This window comes from Amphiura filiformis, chromosome 20 (genome assembly GCF_039555335.1).
Source record: "Amphiura filiformis chromosome 20, Afil_fr2py, whole genome shotgun sequence".
Taxonomy (NCBI): domain Eukaryota; kingdom Metazoa; phylum Echinodermata; class Ophiuroidea; order Amphilepidida; family Amphiuridae; genus Amphiura; species Amphiura filiformis.
In genome coordinates this window covers 7,746,851-7,774,223 of record NC_092647.1, presented here as the reverse complement: position 1 = coordinate 7,774,223, position 27,373 = coordinate 7,746,851, and the positions used below count along the sequence as shown (strand labels likewise).

General features: G+C 38.5%; 1 protein-coding gene across 1 annotated transcript; it reads left to right on the top strand.

The window, feature by feature from the left end:
- Positions 1–2,277: 2,277 nt before the first annotated feature.
- LOC140142851 (organic cation transporter protein-like) lies at positions 2,278–26,097 on the top strand. Its single transcript, XM_072164871.1, has 10 exons — positions 2,278–2,759; positions 7,221–7,324; positions 18,565–18,719; positions 21,043–21,211; positions 21,684–21,825; positions 23,105–23,202; positions 23,759–23,967; positions 24,375–24,483; positions 24,995–25,203; positions 25,695–26,097. Exons 1-10 carry the CDS (start codon positions 2,352–2,354, stop codon positions 25,787–25,789), a joined length of 1,698 nt encoding a protein of 565 aa, XP_072020972.1. The 5' UTR covers positions 2,278–2,351; the 3' UTR covers positions 25,790–26,097.
- Positions 26,098–27,373: the final 1,276 nt, after the last annotated feature.

Below are 27,373 nucleotides of genomic sequence, written 5' to 3'. Positions count from 1 at the left end.
ACGATAAATATCACTATCATAAATTAAATACGATATGTGATTGAATTCAAAGATAGAGTATGCCAGACAGGTCATGGATCTTGAAGTTCAATAATAGCGCCGGTATGTATTCTACATACCGCTACCGGCACCCGATAAGGGATGCGCCATTATCTAGATACCAACGGGGGAGCTAGATAGTTATATACAGGGGTCATGAAAATTTTGTAATACCCCTCGATGAGCAATTTTATACCCCTCAATGAGCAATTTTTTCCCTTTTACCCCTCGGCAAAATTCTAAATAAATCAACTAAAGCAAAGATTGTACTGATTAAAGTTTTGTAAATTTTCGCGGGCATTTTCCCCCGTAAATTCTGGGAGCTGGTCAGCCTGGAAATTTTAACGGACACCCTTAAATCCATTAATTCTCTAAAACACATGTTTTCAACTTTAAAAATAGATGAAAAATTGGTCATTTTAAGCACGATTTTCACATACATGTGATTTTCACAGTCAAAAGAAACAATTAAGATTAGAAGCGTGAATCCCAAAATGACCAGAATTTCAACATAAAATTATGATGACCTGTGACTTTTTTGTTTGTTTTGTTTTAAAGTGTTGAAGTGTAAAGACTATAATTTTATAGTGCGCCTTCTTTTTTGTGAACAGATTGGAGCCTGCTGGTTGGATGACAAAATCGATCATGTGATGTACTTGGAACATTTCATCAAAACTGTAGGCTACACTACCATGACTACTGTTAAAAACATGTCATTTCTGCATGTTACTCTGAAATTTGCACATTTTGGACTAGGGGAAAGTGGGGTAATCCCGGGCACCTTTCGTTAAGGCTACACAGGTAGGCCTACAAGATTAAATAAAGTTCATCAGTGAAAATCATATCAATGCAAAGTAGGAGTAATGTTCTAACTAGTAACCAGTTTTTAATAACTCAACATCTATAGTTAATAAGTTATAATTAAAAAACAAAATGGAAAAAAATGATGGGGTAATGCCGGACACGGGGTAATCCCGGACATATGATTGTTGCTAAGAGGGAAAGTGGAGTAGGATGATAATCCCCTGAATGTATTAGGTACTTCTGTTACCTCAAGCATGCAACTATGGGGGCTGTTGTTGTTGTCTATATTTTCGAAATAACAAGTGTCCGGCATTACCCCATCTGTATAGAGACGCATGTGTGTCCGGGATTACCCTCACGGTCTCGATTTATTTTTTCAGTGCTTGTTATACTTATCCATTTTTAAGATACCAGAATTCATACATCCAGCTAACAATCAAGTATCAAACATAATTTTCAGCCATACTTAATCTGTGTCCCTTGTCGCTTTAACTGTCACCCAGCTAATAAATCACTGTTCAGATAAAAAGTCAAAAATGACAATTTCTGTTTTTTCGTAATTTTCACAAAGAAAGACGAGACCCAAAGCGCTGGTAGTAGTACACGTGAGGTACACCTTGAGGTAGCTAATACCCTAAGGTAGTATAATAGTGCCACCCTTCTCCGTTTAGCTGCAATCGACGTGTCCGGGATTCCCCACAGTCCGGCATTACCCCACTTTCCCCTATACAGCTTGAGCTTGGTATGTTTCAGTGATTTTTAAACACCATTTTTCAGATGCCATGCAAGAAAATACTTATAGTCATTTGTTGGCTTCTTTGTTTAAAAACTGTTAATATTCTACAACTTTACACATATGGCTCTTGAAATTACAAAATCCTACTTGTAATATATGGGGCCAATTTAATATCGTCTCATATCCCTGGTCCTACATGTCCAGTCCACTACGAGTATTTTGGCACAAATCATTCAGGTAAAGGGCAAAAAGAAGATTAAAATTTTGTTCTTCACCTACGTGACAAATTTTATTTTTCACTCATAGGGCCTAACGTTCATTAACAAATCCCCCCCCTTCACCACCGCCACCTGAAATCTCAGTGGTGCGTCCCTAAATGCATACTCTTTTCTTCTCATATCAACCGATAACAGACAAATTAGCAAGAACCTTTATCGGTGGACTTTGGGGACCAATTTAATAAAATCATTTCATCTGCATTTCAGTTGAACTTGTCGATAGATCATAAAGCCATAACAACGCAACAGGGAATACAACATGATACCGTATAGCCTTTGACATTGAACTTGGCTTATTCTATAGTTTAATAGGTAAAATAACTAATCTTCGAACCCCGCGGGTGGAAATATCATTAAAACGACCGAATACTATAATAGTTGTAGCAATAAAATGATTAAATCGTTGCATACATGGCATGATGATTGAGGCATAAGCTGGGCATTGGCATGCATAGTGCGAGCATATTTGGTATAAGAAAAAGAGTCGTCGCAAAATGGCAGCGACAAGTTTTGACGATATTATCCTTAAACTCGGGGAGTTTGGAAAATATCAAAGGAGAATGTTGTTATTAGTTTTTTGTATGTCTCTACCAGTTTCTATGCACGCGTTTGTGCAAGTTTTCCTCGCCGCTTACACCGATCATTGGTGCGCACCTCCGCCAGAATTACAGAGGAGCAACTGCAGTGATTGGACGCTACCGACGGGGACAACGTGTGACGAGGCAAAAAAGGAATTGTACATACCAAAGACAAAATCTGCTTACGAGCAATGTTCAAGATATAACATCAGTTATTTGGCTGATATAGAGGTGCCAGAAGTAAACAACCAAAGTGAAATAATTTCGTGTGACAATGGCTGGGTCTTTGACCATTCAGAATATGAATCAACTATTGTGCAATCGGTAAGTTTATCGTTTTTGTTTCTTTGATTATTTTCGCCTTCATTTAAATCACTGTTGGACCTAAATGAAATTACTTGACTTTTAATCCAATGGTGCGTTTGGAAGAGGCAGGCATTTCAAACCGCTTATTCATTGCATTTCTACATACCCCTAAATACATACGTACTTGAACAGAATAAATACTGTTTGGGCGCACATGGCAAATTTAACTCGACACTCTCCTTCTCATAATCATTAATCAAGATTTCAGGTACTTTAGTAATTAAGGGTGCCCACTCTTTCTAATAATGCAAGAAGCAAATTTTTGACAATTTTAAACGCTCATCTTCAATGCAGGGGCTATCTTAACGTGCTAAATGGCACGTTCGTGCAGTGAGAATAGAAATCCGTGCACTGTGAGAATAGAAATCCGTGCAGTGAGAATTTAAAATCTGAGCTTAAAATATTTCTATCAAAGCAATTCCCCAGCAAACACAGAACGTTTTACAGAATTTATTATTAAAACGTATTTTGTTTTCAGAACCTTAAAAAACCCGACATTTAAATATTTTAAAAACATTTTGACAAAAACCAGAAACTTCTATTAGATATGATTTCAAACGTCAACGACCATGAGCAATTAGATCGAGTGCCACGACCTTTGCACGTGTTCAATGGGAGCCCGCGCTATTCCAACAGTTTTCATTCGTTTTTGCATTCCGATTAATAATTTTAATCGTTAACACTGGTTAACGGGCCAATTCAGTGATTTTCTCATCCGGAGGAAATTGTAGGCACCTGTGCGCATTTCGTGTTTTTATCCGTTTTTGCATTTTGATAAACATTTTTGTTATATAACTTGGCATTTGTGAATCAGGTACAGGACACACGTGTGTTTTACTTTCATCGAGTTCTAGCTTTAGGTTTTAAACAATGACACTTTCAAAGATTATACGTTTTATGTAGCTACATGTATAAGAATATTAGTAAGGTATTTTTAAAATACGAAAAGTATCGTGAACCAGAAAAACACAATCGGGGATCATTTTGGTACCTTATTTCGGTTCTACATGTGCCTCTTTTTCCACATTGCTGGTAATAAATATCAAACAGTCATAATAGTGGTAGTCATTTCAAATCATCCCAAGTCAGGAGTATCCTCTCATTGTTAATTGTTGATTATACATACCTAGACAAAATACAATACTTTGTAACTCACCACTTGAACAGGATTTAGCCAAAGCAAACAAAGACTAAAGCTATTTAAGAATTCTATAGACATAGGTAGAATCTTATTATCCTCTTCCAACAATAGGATTATTGATTGGTTTAACAAGTGCTTGACTGACACTAGCAAAATGAGACACATGTAGCACCAACTTGAGGTACCTATGAATACGACCTTCATGCACATTTTACACTGTAACTCAGAATACAATTTGTGGTGGATGGTCACAAATATATCTCAGGTGACAGCTCTTTTCTGTTGGTCATCGTATATGATACCTTTATCAAGGGACATTTACATAAATTTGCCATCACTCGCTATTAGCTTTGCTACATTTCGATGTGTATTTGGATACCACAGTATACCATGTCCTTGTTTTCACAGATCACAATCCCCTCACCTTCATCAGGGACATAGCAAGCGGGGGAACAGGGTGGACGAAGTCCATTGGCCCCGAGGGTTCAGGAGCCCCAATCAAAAGAGAAATTGAAATAAGCGCTGATTTAAGGGGGTACTACACCCCTGTGGTAAATTTGTGACTATTTTTGCATTTTCTCAAAAAATAATAACACACTGGTAACAAAAGTTATGTATATTATTGGGGCAAGGAATCCAATACAGTGAAGTTTCAGTGACTCAAGACATGCGGTATATATGATAGGAAATGAGGTACATCCTAGCGGTACCTTATTTCTTATCATAAATAACGAACCGCTTGTCTTGGGTCACTGAAATTCCAGTGTAGTAATTGGATTCCTTGCCCCTATCATATACATAACTTTTGTTACCACTGTGTTATTAGTTTTTGAGAAAAATGCAAAAATAGACACAAATTTATCGAGGGGTGTAGTACCCCCTTAAAGCAGACAATTTTAGCCCAATTGCTATGTAAAGGGGTAGTAGGATGTGCGCGAAGTGCGCAATATTTTGCAATCTTACCATATTTTGGTCCAAAACATGGTGCTGTCGGGCTAAAAATGGTAAATCCGATCCTGCTAAAAGAGCCCCGTACTGTTTCCTGTCCATGGGCCCCCGAGGCTCTTGCTACGCCCCTGACCTTCATCAACAAGATGAAGAACAAAAACCAAAGACTGGTGAGGTGGAGTTTGACCTTGCAAGAGTACAATCTGGAAATCAAACATAATGTATAATGGCTGATTTGTCCAGAATTGCATAAAAATGACAAACAAAATATGTGTGCCAATCACTGTGTATGTTGAGTTTTAACTCAACACTAAAAACACTCAAAGATGAGAATAGGTTAAAGTTAATGTAAAAGAAGAAAACATTTTAGAAAGTTTTCATTACATTCAAACATTAATATCTTTTAAGGGGAGGGTGTGATGTGCCCTGAGTAATGTAATTTGATTATTCACCTTTGTTTATAATTTAGATTGTTTCATGAGATGGGAAACCCCCTTGCACTTACAAGAGTTGGTGGGTAAAGTTGTTTTGGGATTAGCGCAAATTACTGTAAACAAAGTTAGGATTATTTATGGATTGCTTGGGGAAACCCCACTTCTCTCTCTAGAAAATTCTCTGCATTGCTTAGTGTTAACTGGGGAATCCCCAAGAATATAAAGTAGAGATAACATCATGGGGAATCACCCACATGAAGTGTTGTAATGTGACAGAATGGTCTGTTATAGATTGTGGGTTTTCTGGAGTATAAAAAGGTGGAAGCTTGAGTTTGTTCTTTGCAGAATATCACGAGAGATTGTAGACTCTGCATGTGTGTGCTAGTCGATATTGTGCTTCAAAAGGAGGCACTTTTTAACCAGTTTACATAGCCAATAATGTGCCATTTTTAATACAGCAACAAAGGAGATTTTTGAGTGCACGAATGTGCTCCTCCTCAAATGAATCAAGTTCTTCTGTCGACTTGCTGGAGTCTGATTTATAAAACAACACATCTTTCAAATACAGTGGAGCAGTGCAGAAAGAAGCCTGTTTCCTGGAGAAAGAGTGATTGGTGAAGGAAGCACCATTTTTGGAGAAAGCAGCGCAAGGAGATAAATGTTTGGAGAAAGCAGCGCAAGGAGATAGGTTTTTGGAGAAAGCAGCACCATTTTTGTGTGCGGATTTTATACGCACCGAAAGCGGTTTTCGGACTTGCTCTTTTGTTATAAACATCCTCGTACGTATCATTCTTCCTTAAATTTTCTCGGTTTATATGAAAGCGGTTCTCGAAAGAAATGGCGCAGCACGAGACCGGAAAAGATGAGTGTAACCGTAGTAGGGCGGTTTTCGGATTTTTTTTGATTTTTTATATTTGTTATAAACATCCTCATACGTATCATTCTTCCTTAAATTTTCTTTCCACCAATTGCACAAATAGCACAAATAGCGCTTACTGGAAGCAACTCAGATATTGTCATCATTGCTTTTATAAATTACACAAATTGCAACACCTGTGGCTATTTCTACAATTTGTAAAAATTGCTTACGTACGTGGCTATTTGTGGTGCTATTTGTACAAATTGCACACTTTCTTGCAACTGTATGCTATTCGTGCAATTGACTGACATAAATGGCACAAATTGCAACACCTGAGGTTATTATGCAATTTTTTTTAAATGGCTATCTGTGCTATTTGTACAAATTGCACACTTTCTTGCAACTGTAGGCAATTCGTGCAAATTTACTGACATAAATCACACAAATTGCAACACCTGTGGCTATTTATACAATTTGTCTCAAATAGATTGCATCAATTGCAACTATCTGTGGCTATTGATGCGATTTGTAAAAATTGCGTAAGCAACTGGCTATTTGTGCTATTTGTACAAATTGCACACTTTCTTGCAATTGTGGGCTATTTGTGCAATGACCAATCCTGCGCCTTTGCCACGTGTTTACGGAGATGATAGCACAGCAGTGTAAGGCACTGCTCTGCTACTGCATAGAAGTGTGTGGTTAAATTTGAATTTGGACAGTTATAAACAGTTTGGACAACAATAAAAACACCAGTTTAATGCCAGTCGATTTCGTATTTTATGTTATCTACAGAAGGTGTGAATTATCCTTTCTACACACATCACTTTTAATCAGAAATCGACCAAGTAATAATGACACACACACACAATTCTAAAACAACATCTTTTGCACCGAGTTCAATGGGATTTGAAAAGTAAAGTGGCAGTTGAAACTCTGGTGATAACACTTTTATAGTGCATGATGGGAAGTCCTTAATTCATCCTCTGAATGAAAGTAGTCTAGTAGATAACATTCTTTGTTGTTGGCCTTTTTTACAGTTTTACTTGGTGTGCGACGACAAAAAGTTACCTAACTACGCTCAGTCAATCTTCTTCGTGGGAACGCTATTTGGAAGTATTGTGATGGGAATACTCTCAGACAGGTAATTACACTTGTTTGATGGGAATTCATACTATCAAATCCAATTTTTGGTGACATACCTTGTTACAGTTTCATGCTGCTACGCAGCACTTCATCAGACTGGCAACCTTGCTTCTTCTTCTTTCCTGAGGTTGCTGCCGGGGGCGGCGCCAGAAGCTGGTCGAAAATATTCGGTAAGAAATAGTTTCCTTCATCTCTGTTCATGGTGTTTCGCCCTCGTCGCCTGATCCAAATTGCCTCTCTAATCTGTCTTTTGTTCCTGTTGGTCTCCCTTGATCTAATGTTAGCGTCCTCCCAACCTATGACATGGTTGTTTTGCGCAACGTGGTCTGTAATAGCAGACTTATTTACTTCTGTGAGTGAATGTTTTCTCTGTGACCGGGTGTGTACCCCGCGTGCTGCCTTCTCCGCTTCTCCTTGATGTTCCTTGAGGCGTGTACCAAACAAGCGTGAAGTTTCACCAATGTAGGTCTTGTTACAATTCTTGCATGGGATTTCATAGACGCAGTCCGAGGTTTGTGATATGTCCCGTTTGTCCTTAGGGTGAACTAAGATATTGCGAATTGTTTTATGGGGTTTGAAAGCTGTCGCTACATCGTGTTTGTTGAAAATCCTCCTAACTTTGTGTGATAATCCTTCCACAAAAGGAACCACGACCAACCGACTTTTCCTGTTCGTGTCGCTTTTCTTTTTAGACTTTTTCTGCTGACTGGTCTTGTCCTTGCGTGTCTTGTTGAAAGCCCAATCAGGGTATCCGCATTGTTACAGCGCATGTTTAATTTTACCCTCTTCGATTGCCTTGTCCGCTGGTTCTGTGACTACTTTTTCTTTCCGGTCACAGAGAAAACATTCACTCACAGAAGTAAATAAGTCTGCTATTACAGACCACGTTGCACAAAACAACCATGTCATAGGTTGGGAGGACGCTAACATTAGATCAAGGGAGACCAACAGGAACAAAAGACAGATTAGAGAGGCAATTTGGATCAGGCGACGAGGGCGAAACACCATGAACAGAGATGAAGGAAACTATTTCTTACCGAATATTTTCGACCAGCTTCTGGCGCCGCCACCGGCAGCAACTTCAGGAAAGAAGAAGAAGCAAGGTTGCTAGTCTGATGAAGTGCTGCGTAGCAGCATGAAAGTGTAACAAGGTATGTCACCAAAAATTGGATTTGATAGTATGAATTCCCATCAAACAGTTATAATTGACAATCCAGATGAACCTAATACAACATAAGGTAATATACACTGTAAATCCATCATTTAGAATATTAGGACGGATATTTAGTGTTTAGGATGCGTTTAGATACAAATTCCGCATACTGCAGTTACTGTCCGTTTTCCTATACACAATACACAGTGCTCTTTCCCATTGACGAGTGACCTCTACAAATAGCCCTACGTTAACAGTATGGGGATATGACTAGTTAACGTCGCTGTGTGAAAAATAACCGGCCAATATTAAAAGTACTCTTCTAAAGTTCTAGAAAATATAGTTTTTAACATGTCCTAAATTTTTAGCTAATTTAGATGTTTGGAAATATTCGTACTTTGGTGTTTTAGTTAATGTTATAGGTAATAGTACATTGCCTAGTTAACGTCGCTGTGTGAAAAATAACCGGCCAATATTAAAAGTACTCTTCTAAAATTCTAGACAATATAGTTTTGTAACATGTCCTAAATTTTTAGCTAATTTAGGTGTTTGGAGAGGGTCGTACTTTTGTGTTTTAGGAAGGACATGTAAACGACAGATAACACCAAAAATATGAAGAAATTATTTCCAAACCGTGTTAAGTCAAAAATCATTATGTTGCTCATTTTCAAGAATGCTGGTTTACAAAAAGCACGCCATTGTCTGATTTCGTGAACAAAGCCACACATAACATTGTTTCCTTTCGTTTCCTTTATAATCGGTTACCCAACTGAAGCTATGAATACCAGCTTTATTGCGATATCGCACATGAAAACAGTCACTTGTGCACAACCAGAGAAGATCCGATTTAATCAGTTGAGCTGTTTCAATGAGTGTTATCTTGGTTTAATAGCTTTTAATGGGGTTAAGTCCTGCAAAGGTCGAGATGAATTCTACTGTAGACATGACTGCATCATGCGGTGTGATAAAAAATATGTTTTCATGCTGACATTTCATGGCGTGATAAATTCAAAATAACTTAAGGTAGCTAGCAAGGGGGCACTCCCACTTTGCAGGTAAGGTGATGCGTATGAAGGCCCATGAAGGGCTGTCAAGGCCCCCTTTTTGTTCACGGAGTGAACATTTCCCCCACTTGAACCCATATCTCATATGCACAGTTTATCCCTTACATACACTGTGTCTTGAATAACTATTGTAGCCCATCAACCCTGTGGTTATGAGGCTAGGAAATAATTCCTAATGTCTCATACCCAGGTTTGTATCCCTTTATCTAATCCGGCACCACATGAAAAGGACTTTTTAGCACATCTTATCCTGTATTGAGACAATGGTAGCCAGGACTATTTTTTTGTCTTTTTTCTAAGCATGTTTACTATTGGATTGAGCCATCTCATGATAATAATAGGCTTTACTGATTGGTGGGTAAGGTCACTGATATTTTTTATTTTGTGATAAGGCTGAGCATATTACTGCATATACGAAAAATACACTGCTAATTTGATACAGGCGATTTACCCAATTCCTTCCAACTGACAAAACTTAGTTTCTGTAATCTACCCAGTAATGTTTGCTTATCTTAAGGTTACACGAAGAAACGTATAAAAAACGTATAAAAGACGTATAAAGTTGTTCTCTAAAACCGCGTTTTCTCAGCAATCAAATATCGCAGTGAGTCAAATGTTGGTGCATGGATGTATCTTTACATTATTTTTGTGTGTTTATAAAAAAATTTAGAATCCGTTTGAAAATCCTTCGTTTAAGGCCATGCGTTTTGAGTTGGGCCAGTAAATAGGTGGAGATGTTACATGCGCGCGACATTTTAGGGTTCATCTTTTTAATTTTCTCAGTTAATATGCACCCTATGTAGTTAAATTTGGTGTCAAATTAAAGCTTGTGATGAGACCAATACAGTAAACCTTAAAAAAGTTGTAAAAAGTTATTAACATTTGAATAATTTGCATCTAATTAGAATAACGTGCGGGGTGGAGGAGGATCAGGAGGAGGAGGATCAGGAGGAGCAAATTTGATGAAAGTGACCCCCAGGGGTCATATGATGCTAGAGGTCCATTTCTTTTTTCCCATTTTTACAATTCACTTTAAACTGCATACTATAACACCATACAATCATATTCCAGGTAATTTAATTTGCTTTGAGAAGCAATTTTGCATATTTTATTTTCCGTTCGGGTTACACATTGAAGTCAATGGGAAAATATGCCTTGAAAGAGGCTGGCGCAAAATCATTTCATTTTGATTGAACCCTATGATGTTATATATGTATTTAAAGCTCTGACTGAGAGGAATTCAAATATGGAACTTTTAAATATGTGGGGTGAAGCTAACTTTTATTTTTTAATTTGTCAAATTTTACATTTTTTCCCTAAAATATTTGGTATTTTCATTTCCATAACTCCTTAGTGTTACACCCTGTGCCATTTTAAAGTGCATTTTTGGATTCCTTGGTTCATTTGCAAAAAGAAAATGTATACTCTTATTATGTTGGGTATAATATGTGAAAGAAATGCATATCTAAACGAAAAAACGTGCAATTTTCATCTTGCGAAAACATGTAACGCATTACCGGCCCAACTCAAAACGCATGGCCTTAAATCATTTTTACGCACCATGTTCACAAGATCAAAAACACGTTCCATGCAGGTTTTTTTCAAATGTTCGCTCCGTATAAAACCACGCCGAGTGATTGTTTTCTCCGTTTTTGTATTGTACTACAAATCGATTAAAGAAATAATGTTGCCATGGGGAAGAACCAAATACAGTACCGATCAAATTTAAAGAGCCCGTTTTGGGGGAACATTTTCGAGAATCTTGTCTGAGAAAAAACTGTTTTGTGAAATTATCGATATCTTGATAACGGGGCGTTAATTTAGACATCTGAATACCTACATTATTTCTCAACATTCTGCCAATTGCTATCCCATTTGATTTTCATTCCAAATTGAAGCTAGTATTGCCAAAAACGAGGTTTTTCCTCCAGCAGTTCGTTCAAAATTTCAGCGCCGACATGCGTGTTTATTCTAAGAGCCATTGTGCGGACGCGATTGTAATCAAGTAATTACATCCAATTATAGTTACATATCCGCTTCGAGAATAAGAAATTGCGTAAGCTGATGTATGGTCCAGTGGATAGAGCGTTGGACTGGGATTCTGTTATGAACAATTTTTGTGGGTTCGAGTCCCCATGTGGCTGAATTTTCTTTCCTTTTTTCTCATTTTTACTTCCTTTCTTTCCTCTTTTCTTCTTTTTCTTTTTTCTTTTTTTTTTTCATTTCTTTCTTTCTTTTTCTTTCTTCTTTCTTTTTCTTTCTTTTTCTTTCTCTCTCTCTCCGGTCTCTCTCTTTCTTTCTCTTTTCACTATTTCTTTATTCTTTCTTGCTCCTTTCTTTTTAGTTTTATTTGATTGATTCGCTGACTGCAGTGAATCGTGATTGATTGTTTTTCACTTTATATAATTCAGAAATTTGTAGGCCTGCTAAGTCTGTTTTTTTTTAATATTCTTCCCAAATTCGATTTGCAAATAATTGCTTTTTGATATTGTTGTTGATGTTATTGTTGTACCCTATTACATTGTAATCAGGGGAATAGCAGCATTGATTTATTTCATCAAAGATATCAAGGCTATAAATTCAAAATCAACACATTTTCCAGGGCGTAGCTTGACGAAGTGCCCCAATCAATTTTAAAATTTATAAAATCCTTATGAAAATTGCCGAAAATGGCTTGTACCCCTCCCCCGGCATCCGACCCGGCATGTCCCCCCGCACGCCCCCCCGACTCACGAGCTCCGGGCACGAGCTAAGCCAAGTTTCATGCCCGGTTTCATGTCTTGACCGTGGATCAATATTCTATTGTAAGTAGGCCTACGTCCCAGTACGCTTGTTCATTTTCTGCATGGCTGTTTCTGTTATGAACTTACGCCCCTCTGAAATCAAGCGCATGAAAAACTCTCGGCTAACCTTAATTGGATCCCTAATAATTATTGGGCCAAGGTTATTATCTGCATGGTATATTAATTGAATTTCAATAAGCCTATGATAGTGATAATGAATTTCTTGCTGGATGGAGAGTTATATAAGCCAGAGTCAGGATATAGGAATCATTATGCCTCAAATCACCAATTTATTGTAAGATCAGTGCAGAGTAGGTTAGATATGAAAATGGAAAGTTAGAACAAATTACTATACACCTGATCCGTGAACTGTGTCTTTTTGAAAGACTCTTCTTGTCAGCTTTGCTGTCACCCAAAGACCCTATTATTTTCCAGCACATGCTCTGTCACCCCTCAATTTTCATTCCGATTTTTCACCCAAAGACCCTTATTTTTCCCATTTGAACAGCAACTTTCATCTATCACCTCTATAACAAAGCCATTTGAAACCACTTATAACTAGAAATCCAATTTTTGAGGCTTCCTCCCACTCAAAGACCCCATTTAATTAAAAAAGATCTAATTTATAGTTAGGTGAAAAAGTTCAATGTGGTGACCACTCTCTGGCTAGTAAGGTTTGACGATTGATTCGACTTCTATGGACCATTTAGAAAAAAATAGCCTCCATGTCCCTCGCGAAAATCCCGGCGTTTTTCGCTAGAGGCCAAAATCCAAAATGGCCGCCGCCACCATTTTGAAAATTTAAGTTTTGAACCAGAGCACCTATAATCATGCACAAAGACACTTTCGGATATGTCGAGTACAAGGATTCCGATTCTGACATTAGTTTGACATTACGGCATCATTTTCACCCAGAAATCCAAGATGGTGGCCGCCGGCGCCATCTTGAAAAAAATAAGTTTTGAACCAAAATACCTAAAATCGTGTACAAAGACACTTTTTCCGGTAAGTCGACCCCAAGAAATCCGAATCTGACATTAATTTGACGTTATAACATAATTTTTGCCCAGAAATCCAAGATGGCCCCCATTTGGTAGAACGTAAATGTGATTTTTGAACGAAAGCAGAAGCATAAGTGTGTCATTTCCGCCTTATCTGGGGTTCATGTCCCTTATATGGGGGTTAAACTGCCTTATCTTGGGTTTACGTCTCTTATCTAGGGATAAGGCGCCTTATCTGTGGTTTAGACGGCCTTATCCTGGGTTTACGTTCCTTACCTGTGGCTAAGATGCATTAACCTTAGCATATCGCAGTCTAAACCCAGATAAGGCATCTAAACCCCAGATAATGCGCCGTAACCCCAGATAAGGGACGTAGACCCCCGATAAAGCAGTCCAAACCCCAAATAAGGCGCCTTAACCCTAAATGAGGAACATAAACCCCAGATAAAGCATCTAAACCCCACATAAGGTGCCTTATCTCTAGATAAGGGTCGTTAACCTCAGATAAGGGTCGAAAACCTCAGATAAGGCATCTAAACCCAAGATAAGGCGCCTTAACCCCAGATAAGAGACGTAAACTCAGATATGGCAGTCTAAACCCCAGATAAGGCGCCGTGACCCCAGATAAGGGACGTACACCTCAGATAAAGCAGTCCCAACCCCAAATAAGGCCTTATTTGGGGTTTGGACTGCCATTGGACTGCCAGTGCTTACAATGGCGGAACCTTAGAAGACAAAGCTCCTTCAAGGTCTGTGGGACTCAGAAGAAACAAAGGTCACGTGGCTACCACATAAGGCACCGGATGATATTAAAGCACCTTGAATGCCATGTGTACTTACGGGTAAGCCATTATGTCCTTATTATTGCAATTGACATTCCTGAGTCCCATAACCCTTGTGAGACATCAGCCATCTTTGACTGTTATTTTCGTCCAATCACAACTTCTTACTAAGGTTTGATCTTTCCCTAGAGAAGTCCTCAGAGGGCTGAGCTTTCGGAACTCTAGCGAGTGCCATCTTCAGAGCATATTCAATCACCACTTTTGTGCAAACGTCTTCTGTAATCAATATAGCAAAATTCTTCTTATCAAATCCAGCATTAGATGTTACATACCTCGATCAATGACAGTTTCGTGCTAACACTTAGCACTTTCTCAAATTGAGTGCAATTCCCGCACCTCGACAGCTGCTTCCTGGCGGAACTGACGTTGGTGGCGCTGTTTGTTTTAGAACTTGGTCATAAATATGCGGAAGAAAGTAGTTCCCTTGGTCTCTGTTGAGTGTTTTGGCCCCCTCCTTTCTTATCCAGATGGCTTCCTTGATATATCTCCTATTTCTGTTCTGTTCTCTGTCCTTTATTTCTGACTGTTCCCATCCAATAACATGGTTTTCCTCAGAAACATGATCAGTTGAATTGGTCATTCAATTTGAGAAAGTGCTCAACAGTGTTAATGACAGTGTTAGCAATGACAGTGTTAGCACGAAACTGTCATTGATCGAGGTATGTAACATCTAATTCTGGATTTGCTAACAAGAATTTTGCTATATTTATTTCATTGACAATCCTGATGAACTTATTTGCGGGTCTTCTGTACTGAATCATTTTCCTGATACTTTGCAGAAACCAATTAAACCATAATGTTGAACATTCTAAAAGCATCTGGATATTTTGTGGCCTTTTTTAAAAGGCCACAAAAAAAGGCCACTTTAAAAAGTTTCCATTATGGCTGTCATCATAAGCACTGGTATACACGCATAATGTAGCTCCTTCCATCTCATTTAGCCTGATCGTACTTGTTTCGTGCAAACAATATTGTCATGATGTCATCTACTACGTAATGTGATTTCTACAGGATATTAGATGAATCCGATTTTTTTTAATGATGTTGCGATGTTGCAATACGTTTGACCGGTATATTCATGTTGAAGTATTCATGGTGATATAATTTTATGTGATGAGTTACTACTACTAGTACTATTACTATTTGTGATTTGCTAGTTTGCTAAAGTTCAAGATTGCTAAGAGAGACGGGCTTTCACCATTTCCCAATGCCGGTGTGCGTCATACTCCTGTTGAAGTAGGCTATTCTTGGTGATATTTATGTAATGAGTAATTACTACTGGTAGCCTACTATTACTATTTGTGAATTGCTAGTTTGCAAAAGTTCGAGATTGCTAAGAAAGACAGGCTTTCACCCTTTCCCAGTACACCAGGGTGTTAGGGTTTTTGTATCCATTAGGTCCCCCGTTATGAATGCGTGCAAAGTCCTCACACGTCGGTGTGTGTCCAATACGGGAACTGACGGCGTAGCGCATCATATAACCCTGAACAGCGCGCTCACTACACTCAAACGTGGCGGTGCATTTCTTCCAGTCTGAAAAAAAAATGGGATACAAAGAACTGTTAACTTAAGGCCAGATTATAGTACGACGTTTACATATATGTTTGTGGGTGCGTTTCAGCAAACGCAGCAGGAAATTTGCCACCGTGAGCGCTTATCAGCAACAAACCCAAATGGAAGGAGAACAAAGCCCTCAAAGATGTATAATAATCCGAAAATCGCTGAGTGAATTGAAACGAAACGAAAACGCAATGTCTGTCCCGACTTATTAGAATGCTAACCGTCAGTCACGACCGATTTGCTTTCCACTGTGATTTTGATTGGGTTGATCGGCTGCAATGTTATGCTCAAAAGCATACGTTTGTTTGAGACTTCGTTCTTTAAACAAACTGGCACAACCGGAAATGGAGAACAGAAAACGGACTTAGTTCTCCTTCTCAACAATTTGTCGCTGAGGAAAACGCTTCGTTCAAAATTGTCGCTGCACTTGTCGCAACGGCAAAAGGAGCTAAAAGGTACTTTTCCCGGGTACTTTTACGTCGATTATATATTATTGAATTTGCCCCAGTGATTCCATTCTGCTATTTTTCTCTTCCAGTGTCTTGTCCGCATTTTTGTTTTGCTCCTAATGGATAAGTAGCCCACTTGAAAGCACTGGCTATACCATTGGGTACATTTTGTACCATGTACCACTGATCTAATATAAAGCGAAAGTTTCCGTTAAAAGGAATTGTTATATTTACCACCGTCTAGATCTCCTCTTTTCTGCCTAGCGTCCTCCCAGTAACCATCTTTGATTTGATATGGTCCGCATGATAACGAGCCAACGCACTACGAACTTACACACTATACTGCTGTATCTAAATACTCGACAGCTTTGTAAGGTCAAACTTTTCACTGTGAGGTTACCACGCTTGCGCGGAAGCTGTTTTGTGTGACCTTTATGCTAATTCAGTGACCCGTGTTCACTCATGCTGCCCTGCACTTCCGCCGTGAATCAAATCATCCTCAGACACGCTCCATAAGATATGCTAATGCATGGAGTACAAAGAATTACTTTGATCAATACCAGTTAAACAGGTGATTGGTATTGTACTCCATGCATTTGCATATTATCTGGAGCGTGTCTCGGGATGATTTGGCCGAGTAAAAATAAAACATGTTTCTCGTCCGGGTTTAAAAAGGAGGAAGAGGGGCTTGAGGCCCTTTTTATTTTATTGTTCTGGTAGGTACGCCCCCGCTAGTGATCACAGAACCATCCAGAATTGTTTCTTGCATATTAGCAAGGCTATAGAAAACATCTCAACTTCCAAGACATCTTTCTTCAAAAGTTTTGACTGAATTTTAAAAAACTGAAAATAAATTTGAAGCGGCCTCAAAAAAGGAAGCGGAAGGGGACGAGAAACATGTTTTATTTTTATTCGGCCTTATGATCTTCCGTGCAGTAGAAACGGGAAAATCCGAAATATTACTCAAATTTGGTCCAACTTTGGCCTAAATGGCCTTAAGTGCAACTTTCAAATCTGGACCTCACTAAATTAAATTGACCGGTGTTTTATTGTTTTCTGGGCTATCGTATCAAATGAGGTGTCAAAATGCGCAGAAATAAATTCTGCTTCCAACGCATTTTACAGATCTGTATTACACCGGGGTATTACAATAGCCCCTTTTTGAATAATGATCATTATTTAAGGGGGGTTAGTTACTTTTTTTGAGATGTTTATTATAGTACACTCATATCATGTGATCGAAACTTGTTTCATGAATACGTTTTATGTTGTATTGCATTGGGGGAATTTCCCAATTTGGTCGTGATGAGTCGGTATCAGCAACGTTGTAGGCCTATATGAAAAAAATATTATACGATTTTCATTAAACAAGTGCAGTGTCTGCTGAACATGGTGAACATGGTGAACACGGATGTATTGTAAACTCAGCTAAAGCGAAACATACTCATTGTGTGATCGAAACTTGTTTCATGAACGAAGTTTCATAACACAATTTGGACTAGGCCTACGCCTAGGCCTATCTGTTTTTCTTAGGGTTCGGTATGTGCATATTAAAGGAAAAAATAAAGAGAAATCTTGGTTATTAAATAATTACTTCCTTCATGATTCACAAAAGGACTCCATTTAATTGAATTGCGATATTCGTTTAAAAACGAAGAAATTTTGTTTGGGCCCGGCTGGGGGGGGTCTTTTCATGAGACCGGGGAAACCCTTACCAAAAAGTGAGGTCTCTCTGTGAGACTGGGAATTTTTTTTTGGTTTTGGTCAAAATATAAAAGTTGATAAAAAATTTTCAAAAATTCATAAAAATTGAAATTTGAAAAATAATGAAAAACGGGGTCATTCGGTTAGAAATGTGTCCAAAATTCTTGAAAAAAGCCTGAACAGGAAAATAAAAAAAAGAGGGTCATTGAGTGAGAGGGAGTTCAGTAAAACAAAAAAGGGGGTCATTGGGTGAGAGGGAGTTCAGTAAAACAAAAAAGGGGTCATTGGGTGAGAGGGGTCAATGTGGCCGCATATCCCCGTCACCCATTTTTAGTGAGTGCCCCGGGGGGCCTAGTGCATGTGTATTTTGTTTTGGTATGCGTCGATGTTAGTGTGGTGTATACGTGAGGGGGTTGTGGGGAGAGTGTGTAGGGGTGGGTGTCAGTAGCCAACCATCATTTGAAAAAATTTGACCTCACGCTGGATATCGGAGCTTGTTCCTTTGTTATGCCAAATCCTTGCACAAGGTCATTCATATACAGGTGAATGCACAAGATTGTATATTGTGTCAAAAATGTAATGTAAATTATTTGATATCAGATGGACAGTCCTAGTATGCGATCCCTTAAAATCCATTTAAATTTGAGGTTTTATTTTTCTTCTTTCACTTCTTCCTTTATAGAATCGGTCGCAAACCTACACTTTTCATGGGCATCGCTGTTCAGGTAGTATTTGGTGTGGCTACTGCTTTTTCACCCAATTTCTGGAGTTATGCATTCTTTCGATTCTTTGTTGCCGCTGCAAACTCGGGTATCTATCTCACAGCTTTCGTTATTGGTAAGTCACATTATGATATTAATGTTCAGTTTCTGTCAATTATCTTTACCTTGAAATCTGAAGTAATCCGTAGTCATTCTTCCATAAGACAGTTAATGAAATTCCATGCCATTTTGGTGGATATCGAAGCGAAAACCTGTATAGTTTGATCAGCTCGTAATCGGCGGGCCTTATAACATCGCGGATTAATATCAATATATTTTATTTTGCGAATTATCTTGTGATATCTCACCACAAGCATCACAAGTTATTCATTAATGTCATAGACTTTGTCTACTTTCTTTAACACGCAAAATATATACAGGTCAACTATATCACTTTTAACGTCGGTCTCGTTTTCGGTGTAGTGGTAAAGGCCTAACAATTCCCGCCGATTACGAGCTGATCAAAGTATTGGTTAATGTTTTATGGTTTCAATGACTATTACTAGCTATGGTTTCTATATACCGTAAAGATTCGCCTAATGGCGCACTAAGGTTCCGTGGCCTTTTTTGCTGGTGGTATTTTTTCGTGAGGGTACTTTTAGGTTATGCCTAAAATTCCACTTATGTCAAGGGAGCCCATAGCACCATGAGGCGAACCCAGAGGATGCTTTAAGGAAGCCCCATCATGCACTGCAAACGTGTTATCACTAGAGTTTCAACTGCCACTTTACTTTTCAAATCCCATTGAATTCTGTGCAAAAGATGTTGTTTAAGAATACAGTTTCATTGCGTATATCGCGGTGAAACTCAATTTATCACCTGCAGAAAGAAAGTTTCAGGCCGGGTCAAAGGTCAGGGTTTTCCCGGGTAACTAGCTTTGGCCAATGGCGTGATTCGTTGGTGCGATGTGGGGTCCAATCACGTGTGTCGGTACTGCTTGCTCGACGCCATGCTTGTGAGCTAGAGCGTCATTCTCTGTCGATGAAGCATTGGAGGAAGATCGGTGAAAAATTTTCTCCCACCCACCACACCCATTAATGGTGAAGGTAGGGAATATATTGATTGAAGATATTATTCATATTCAAAACAAAATATGAAATACTTTCCAGAATTAGTATAAGAATTATCATGAGGCTTCGCGAATAGGTAGAGTGGGTATTTATTACTATTACTAGTCGAGTAACAAAGCCAACCAAGCAGATATATTCACCACAAAATGAGGGCAATGTTACTCGATACTTAGTGTATAATTGATACGTGAAGTGTGTAAGAGGCAGTTTTTCTGTCCGAATTTTTGATATTTAATGTAATAGTGTAGTTCTTACATTAACTTAACCAGTTATTTCAAAACAATCATTATTTTTCTGTCAGGTAATCTTCCTGAATAGCAATTATGGCTTCAGTAGTCTAGTGGAGCACGCCCGGGGGAGCACGCTATGTATTTATATGGAAAACGAAGGTTTCAGCCAGTCAATGTTTGCTTTTTCATTGAGATCATGCTTTGATCCAATTATCTTTATATTTGAAGGCCTCAGCTTTGCTAAGACCGCGGCATTTTAGTGAGGAACCTGCTCTATAGGTAATCACGAATGGAGCTCACCACGTAGGTATTTTCATACCGGGTAAAGTTGTCTCCTTATTATTTATCTGGGCTTTTTATGAGTCACCTTACATGGACTCCGGGTTTGTCCCGGCGGAGTTCGTCATGAGGTATATTCACATCAACAAAGTTGTCTCTAGCATGCTTGCTTTGCCCTTTTGCTTTTTATGAGTCAACTTACATGGACTCCAGGTTTGTCCCGGCGGAGTTCGTCATGAGGTATATTCACATCAACAAAGTTGTCTCTTGCGTGCTTGCTAGCATGCTTTGCCCTTTTGCTACTTTTAGGTAACCACCAGAAAAGTATAGTACCAGCAATCGCTTGTCCAATTTTGGGCTGCTTGTGTATTGGCTGATTCCAGTTTTCTTTGTCAACAAACATTTGGTAAATAAATTCACTGATCTTTTTCTAATGTCGACATGAGTCGCAAAAAGTTGTCAACGTGTTGTTTTATTTCTGTTTGGGGATAATTGTGCGTATGTCATTATTTACTTGGTCGATTCAGAACAAAAGTGATGTATGCATAAAGGATAATTCACACCTTATGTAGGTAACATAAAATGTGAAATCGACTGGCATTTTGAATGCGTTTTTATTGTAAATATATCAGTCCAAATTCAAATTTAACCATGCCCGTCAATGCAATGTGCGAGCAGTGGTGTCATGTTCACTCACACAGCTGAGCTAACCGCAAGTCAACACAGTGGCGTGGTGGGAAGTGCTTAAATCATCCTCTGAGGCGAACCTTTACGGTTTAAAATATCATTGTAAACTCTCCCATATTTTTACCCGTGTTAGGTGCTGAATTCGTAGGTCCATCTCGTCGTACTGCTTCTGGTGTGTTCATAGCCGTGGTATTCGCATTAGGATTCATGATTTTAGCTTTACTGGCTTTCCTCATCAGAAATTGGCAAATACTTCAAATTGTCATCACATTACCTGTGCTTGTAGCATTCCTTTTCATACGGTAAGTAAAAGGAAATTTGAGTAATCGCGTCGTCTGGCTGTTTAGTGAAATAAACATAGCCAGATCAAAGCAAAGTGCCCACATTTTTTGATAGGTTAACAATTTTATTTTGAATTCCAGAACCTCTTCTAGGTCACTCCAGAGGTGATCTTACCGACTGAGTAATTATGCCTTTATATCCTGGAACTACTAAGCCAATTTTGTAACTCAGACTACGGGTTGTTGCCACCCCCATAAATTTCTCCTGGGTAAGGTGCTGGGGTCGTAAAACAATTATCACTAAAATTCACAAAGAATGGATCTACGATGAGCTTAGGTCGTTTGGGCGTAAACGCATGCATTTTTTATGACGGATAAAAAATCTGAGGGGGTTGGTACAACCCCCTCGTAGTTCTAGAGTTAAACTTTAAGGTTCAAGTTTCATTGTTTTTAACCGCTTTTTATTGCTTGTTTGGTTCTTTTTCAATCCCAGGGTTGTTCCCGAATCTGCTCGTTGGCTGATCTCACATCAGAAATTTGATGAAGCGGAGAAGATTATTCGAAATATCTCCCGTGTCAATGGGGTGGAATTGTCTGCAGATATTTTCAATCAGGAAACAAGGAAGCAATTTCTGGTATGTCCTTAAATAAATTCATCGGTAGATTATCCATAACTTAAAGAATTTCATCAGATCAAGACCAGTCAAAACGTACGTTTCTGGACGTTTCAGCAACCATCGGTTGACTTCATCAGCAGTGTTGCTGTTTTGAAGTACTGTGTTATATTGAACCGGCAACTTGAGAAGTTGGAGCAGCATCAACCCCTGTGTCAAAGTTCTTATGCTATACAGGATCGTACAGATGTGAAAGTTGGTAAGCCCCCTCATCTCTGTCAAGGATCATGAGCTTGCTGCTGTTCCTTGGGATCCAGATTGCTTCTTTGATCCATCTTGTCTTGCTGGTTGTTTCATCATAGATAAGGAAACAAACAGCAAGACAAGATGTATCAAAGAAGCAATCTGGTTCCGGAGGAACAGCGGCAAGCTCGTAAACAGAGATGAGGGGCCTACCAACTTTCACATCTGCACGATCCTGTGTTGCATAAGAACTTCGACACAGGGGTTGATAATAATAAATTTCGAATTCATATAGCGACTTTTTCCAGATCTTGAAAGATTCAAAGCGCTGTAATTTTGCTTCATGGTGAGTCATCACAATCAGATCGCATCAACTAGGCAAGTTGCGGCCGAACCTGGCGCAAACCTATCCGCACTTAGATTGTAACATCCACCGATTATCTGGGCAGGTCTCCAAATTCCATTGGGTGAAGAAAGTTTTAGATAACCAAACGACTAATCACCGATATTTTGATGCTTCACATCTGTACGAACATGTGTTGCATAAGAACTTTGACACAGAAGTTGATGCTGCTCCTACTTCAATATCACACAGCACTTTAAAACAGCAACACTGCTGATAAAGTCAACAGATGGTTGATGAAACGTCCAGAAACGTAAGTTTTGATTGGTCTTGATGTGACGAAATTCTTTATGTTATATAGTTTCTGGTATGTCATTGATCCATTTCAATTTAAATGCTATATCTATCAAAAATCTCAAGTTACACAAGGATGCTGTTGGAAATTGACATTTGTGTGTAATTTACATACTTTAATCAAATTAGATTCATTTTTTTTTTGGATAGACGTATAATATTAAAAACCTCTTGTTTAGAGATATTATTATGCCTATAAAATAAACAAGACGTGGTCTGACACGTGATGCTTTTTCAAAATGATTAAAGTGCATTAGTATCAGTCTTCACAAATCCCAAGTTATAAGTTTGAAACTTCTGGAGAAACATATCCGATCAAAGGGATTGATTTGAACTAATCTGTTTGTTTGTATTCCACAGGATGAACACGCTAAAGTAAAACAAAAGAACGCATCTGTTCTAGATTTGTTCCGGAGACCAAATACACGAAACATCACGATTAATATCAACTTTATCTGGTTAGTTGAAGTTAATTTCACTTGTAATTATGCCGTCTTGATTTCTAATTTCTTGATTTACTTTACTATATTTACCCTCGCTGCGCTATATAGGGCTTAACCAATGAAAAGCCTTGTAAACGGGATTCACCGAGCGCGGTTAGCGACCATATGACAAAAGAGCGATAAATGTCGCCCTCTAGAGTCTGTATAATACAAACGTACGGTTTCTAGTAATCTTGGGTTGGTCTGTATGTGAAAACCACGACGATATGACTGAGTACCGTCCGGCGCGGTGCAATGATTTTCTTCATCTGCTGGTGACTTTATCAGTAAGGGTCGGTGACCTTTTGAAAATTTGACCCTGAACTATACACTATTTATAATTTGTATCAGCCCCGTAAAGATATGAAATTTTGGGTTAAGTATATAGACCAAAGTATTAAAATACGCTGATATTGAATAATAAATGAATGTCCCCAAGGCCGACATAAATGTCCCCAAGTAATATGAAATGCACGATTCGATAAAGTTAAAAATACATTGTTGGACATATTTTATATCTGCGTATACTTAGGTTTGTGAATATGCTTGTGTATGTCGGACTGTCAATAACAACAGCTAGTTTGGGATGGAACAACTACCTGGCCTTCTTCTTTTCTGGTTTAGTCGAGATACCTGCTGATCTTATTTGTCTTTATATCATGGAGAGGTGGGGACGACGAACACCACTATCATGCTTTATGGTGCTGGGTGGATTGGCATGCTTGTTGAACACCTTTATGCGTGAGTTGTTATCCAGGACACGAAGTGATACATTGAAGTTCGTAACCACTGGTTGTAGGACCGGACTTCAGTATTATTTTATGAGATCTTTAGTTCGAGTCCTCACGAGCATCTTATGATCTTGTGCATCATCTCTCATAGAACAGGCACAGAAATTATTGACCAATTAGAATCTGTGCTTCCGTTCTTGAATTGAATCTTCGTCATAATGTGTGAAACGATGTGTGTTGGTTCACTAAAAATGTTAAGAGGTCATGAACGAGAACCAAAAAATACTAACAAGATTTGTATAATATAGCTTTTCTAATTGCAATGTACAATAACTGATTTCATGAACCTTGTTTGACCATTGCAATATATCGATGATAAAAACACAAAATAATTGATGTTCCTGTTCTAATTTGTAGCCAAAGGAGCTGCTCGTACAACTGTTGGAATGATCGGCAAATTTGCCATAACTGCCTCATACACATTGGTGTACATCTATACTGCTGAGCTCTATGCTACGCCTGTCAGGTAACTGAGCTTAGAGGGCACATTAATGTGTAACTTTTATTAATGTTGGCCAAAGGTACTGATTTAAATGTTTTGTGATAACTGCCTCTTGCAAAAGACTCGTACACATTGCTCTATATATAGCTATAAGTGGTAAAACCACATTTTTATAATGGTATTGCAGAAATTGGTAAAACTACGTTATAAACATTGGTATTGGTAAAACTACATTGTAACATTGGTATTTTAAGAAGTGGTAAAACTGTGTAATATACCCGATGATATTGCTAGTATAGTGGTAACCTGTGCTATAAACAATGCTATTGCAAGTAGACATGCAAACCTGCTCTTCTTTGGAACAACGATAGAAGATAAAAGAGGTCCACTTGGAATTACTTTTCGCACAGACTTGTCACGGACACAGGAATGAACCAGCGCCCACCTTACTTTCACAACAAAACATTTTTAACAAAACGATCCACCTTTTGAATTTGTATTCAATATTTGTTCATACTGATCTTCTCTCATTCAGAGCCATGGGAATGGGACTAGCCACCACCACAGCTCGAATCAGCGCCATTTTGACACCACTTGTCCTTTTGCTCTCCGACTCATGGCCACCGTTACCGTTGCTCATATTTGGAGCAAGTTCTTTAATGGGTGGATTGGCAACGTTATTTTTACCTGAGACTGTTGGTAGACATTTGCCTGAAACTCTGGAAGAAGCTGAAATAATGGCGAGTAAGTACAATTACACTGTGATTCTAACTAGCTTGAAAATTGTTCCATTATTTTGAACATAATAATAGAAGTTTTGCATATACGACATGTAACATTTCCGTTCCCGTCAGATTTAAGATCCCGTAAGACTGTAAGAACCTAAGATCAATAATCGGTATGATTTTCACATATTGACAATTAAATACCAAACTACTATAAACCGTCTACGACCCACTGTGTCTTATACGCGATTCGCCTAGCGCGCGTAGCGACATGCACTGACAAAAAGTCAAGCTTTATAGTCGCAATATTATTCACAGGGGCGGTTTAATATAGTTTGAAATCATCAGTATAAAGCAACGAAAAAGGTGATCATCACGCTTTTAGGTTTTTGAAGCAATTCCTCATGTACTTCTTTCTAAAACGAATATTAAATGTATGAGAGTCAGGCTTTACTTGAACTTTTACGTGATAACCTCTGCATTGTGCTTTCTCTTGATTTTATATCACAGAGGGACGAGGATTGATGTTTTGGAAGGGGAAAGATAGTTACAGCAAGGCAGGTACAGACAACGTGGATAATGGCGCCAAACCACGAGCGATATAAGTTGCAAAAGATGGGAGAACATGCTCGCGAATTATCCATGTTAACTGAACACATATCCCTTGATTAACAGTTTCAAAACATCGAGAAAACCAAACCGAAACTTGAAAATACAAATTCTTCCTTCTTGGATATTTCAACAGAACTGCTGCGAACAGTATCATCGTTTTGTAAAATATTTTTCTACTTTTTAATAGAATTTACTCGTACATGTATACTTTTTAAAATATAAAGATCATCATACTCTACATCGTTATTCTATATAAATATCAGTATTATATAAGCTTTCAAGGTACTATTTTAACGTGATAATTAAAAATCCTTATATTATGTTTCTATACTTGCTATTTCAAAGAATATTCTAGAATAAAATAGAACGTGCCATGTATTGCTTCAACAAATAATTTGTCAACGGTTTTTTGTTCTTGGTTTTGAGGAATGCATTTTAACAAACTTTCTTTCTGTTAAAAGTGTATAATTATAAGAAATTTCCGGTTTATGACAATAATCAATTAATTAATTCAGTACAATATGACAAGCCGTACAGTCAAGCTATTTATAGTGTACGTTTGTGAATTGCTGGATGCAAACGATAGAGAATTCAGTATTGCTAAGAAAGACAGGCTTTCACCTTTTCCCAGGAGACCAAGGTAGTGTCTTTTTTGTATCCATTGGGTCCCCCGTTGTGAATGCGTGCAAAGTCCTCACATGTCGGAGTGTGTCCAATACGGGAACTGACGGCGTAGCGCATCATGTAACCCTGAACAGCGCGCTCACTACACTCAAACGTGGCGGTGCATTTCTTCCAGTCTGAAAAAAACCGGTCAGATGCGACGTTTACATATATTGGTGCGTTTCGGCAAACGCATCAGCAGGAAATTTGCCACCGTGAGCGCATATCAACAACAAACCCAAACGGATGCAGAACAAAGTCCTGAACAAGGATAAGAATTTGAGCGTACAACCAAAAATCGTTGCGGTGAATTAAAGAAACGAAAACGCAATGTCTAACGCAACGAAAAAACGCACGCAAGATCGTCAGACTAATTATACTGGTCTTCAGTGACAACCGACAAACATCGAACTATAAGGTACTGGCCCTTCGACGATTTTGCGACGTGCGTTTTAATATCTGCGACAAACGCTTTGCTTTCCGCTGCGATTTCGGGTTCTCCGCTGCAAATTTACGCTCAAAGGCCGGATTACATAAATTTGTTTCGGACTTCGCTCTTTAAAAACGAAAAGCAGCGGAGAATGGAAAACGCAGCGTTGGTTTAGCTTTCTTCCAGACTTCATTCTCCTTCTCTTTGTCGATGCGTTGCAGTAGGAAAACGCTTCTGCAATATTGCCGCTGTGTTTATCGATCTCTTATATATATTACGGCATTATCAACTTGCCCCTTCCTCCTTCTGTTTTCTTTTCCACTTTCCTCTTCCATTATGCTTCGTCTTTTCCGCATTTTTGTTTTGCTCCTGAATGACGTGAGTCGTTCACCTATGCCATCGGGTACATTTTGTACCATGTACCACTGAACTAATGTAAAGCAAAATTGTTATATTTACCACCATCTAGATCTCCTCCTTTCTG

Excerpts from the sequence above, each read along its gene's own strand:
- LOC140142851 (XM_072164871.1), top strand. The coding sequence starts at position 2,352 with ATGGCAGCGACAAGTTTTGACGATATTATCCTTAAACTCGGGGAGTTT. Across the intron at positions 2,760-7,220 it reads AATCAACTATTGTGCAATCG|TTTTACTTGGTGTGCGACGA; the intron begins GTAAGTTTATCG and ends CCTTTTTTACAG. Across the intron at positions 23,968-24,374 it reads CTTGTTGAACACCTTTATGC|CCAAAGGAGCTGCTCGTACA; the intron begins GTGAGTTGTTAT and ends TCTAATTTGTAG.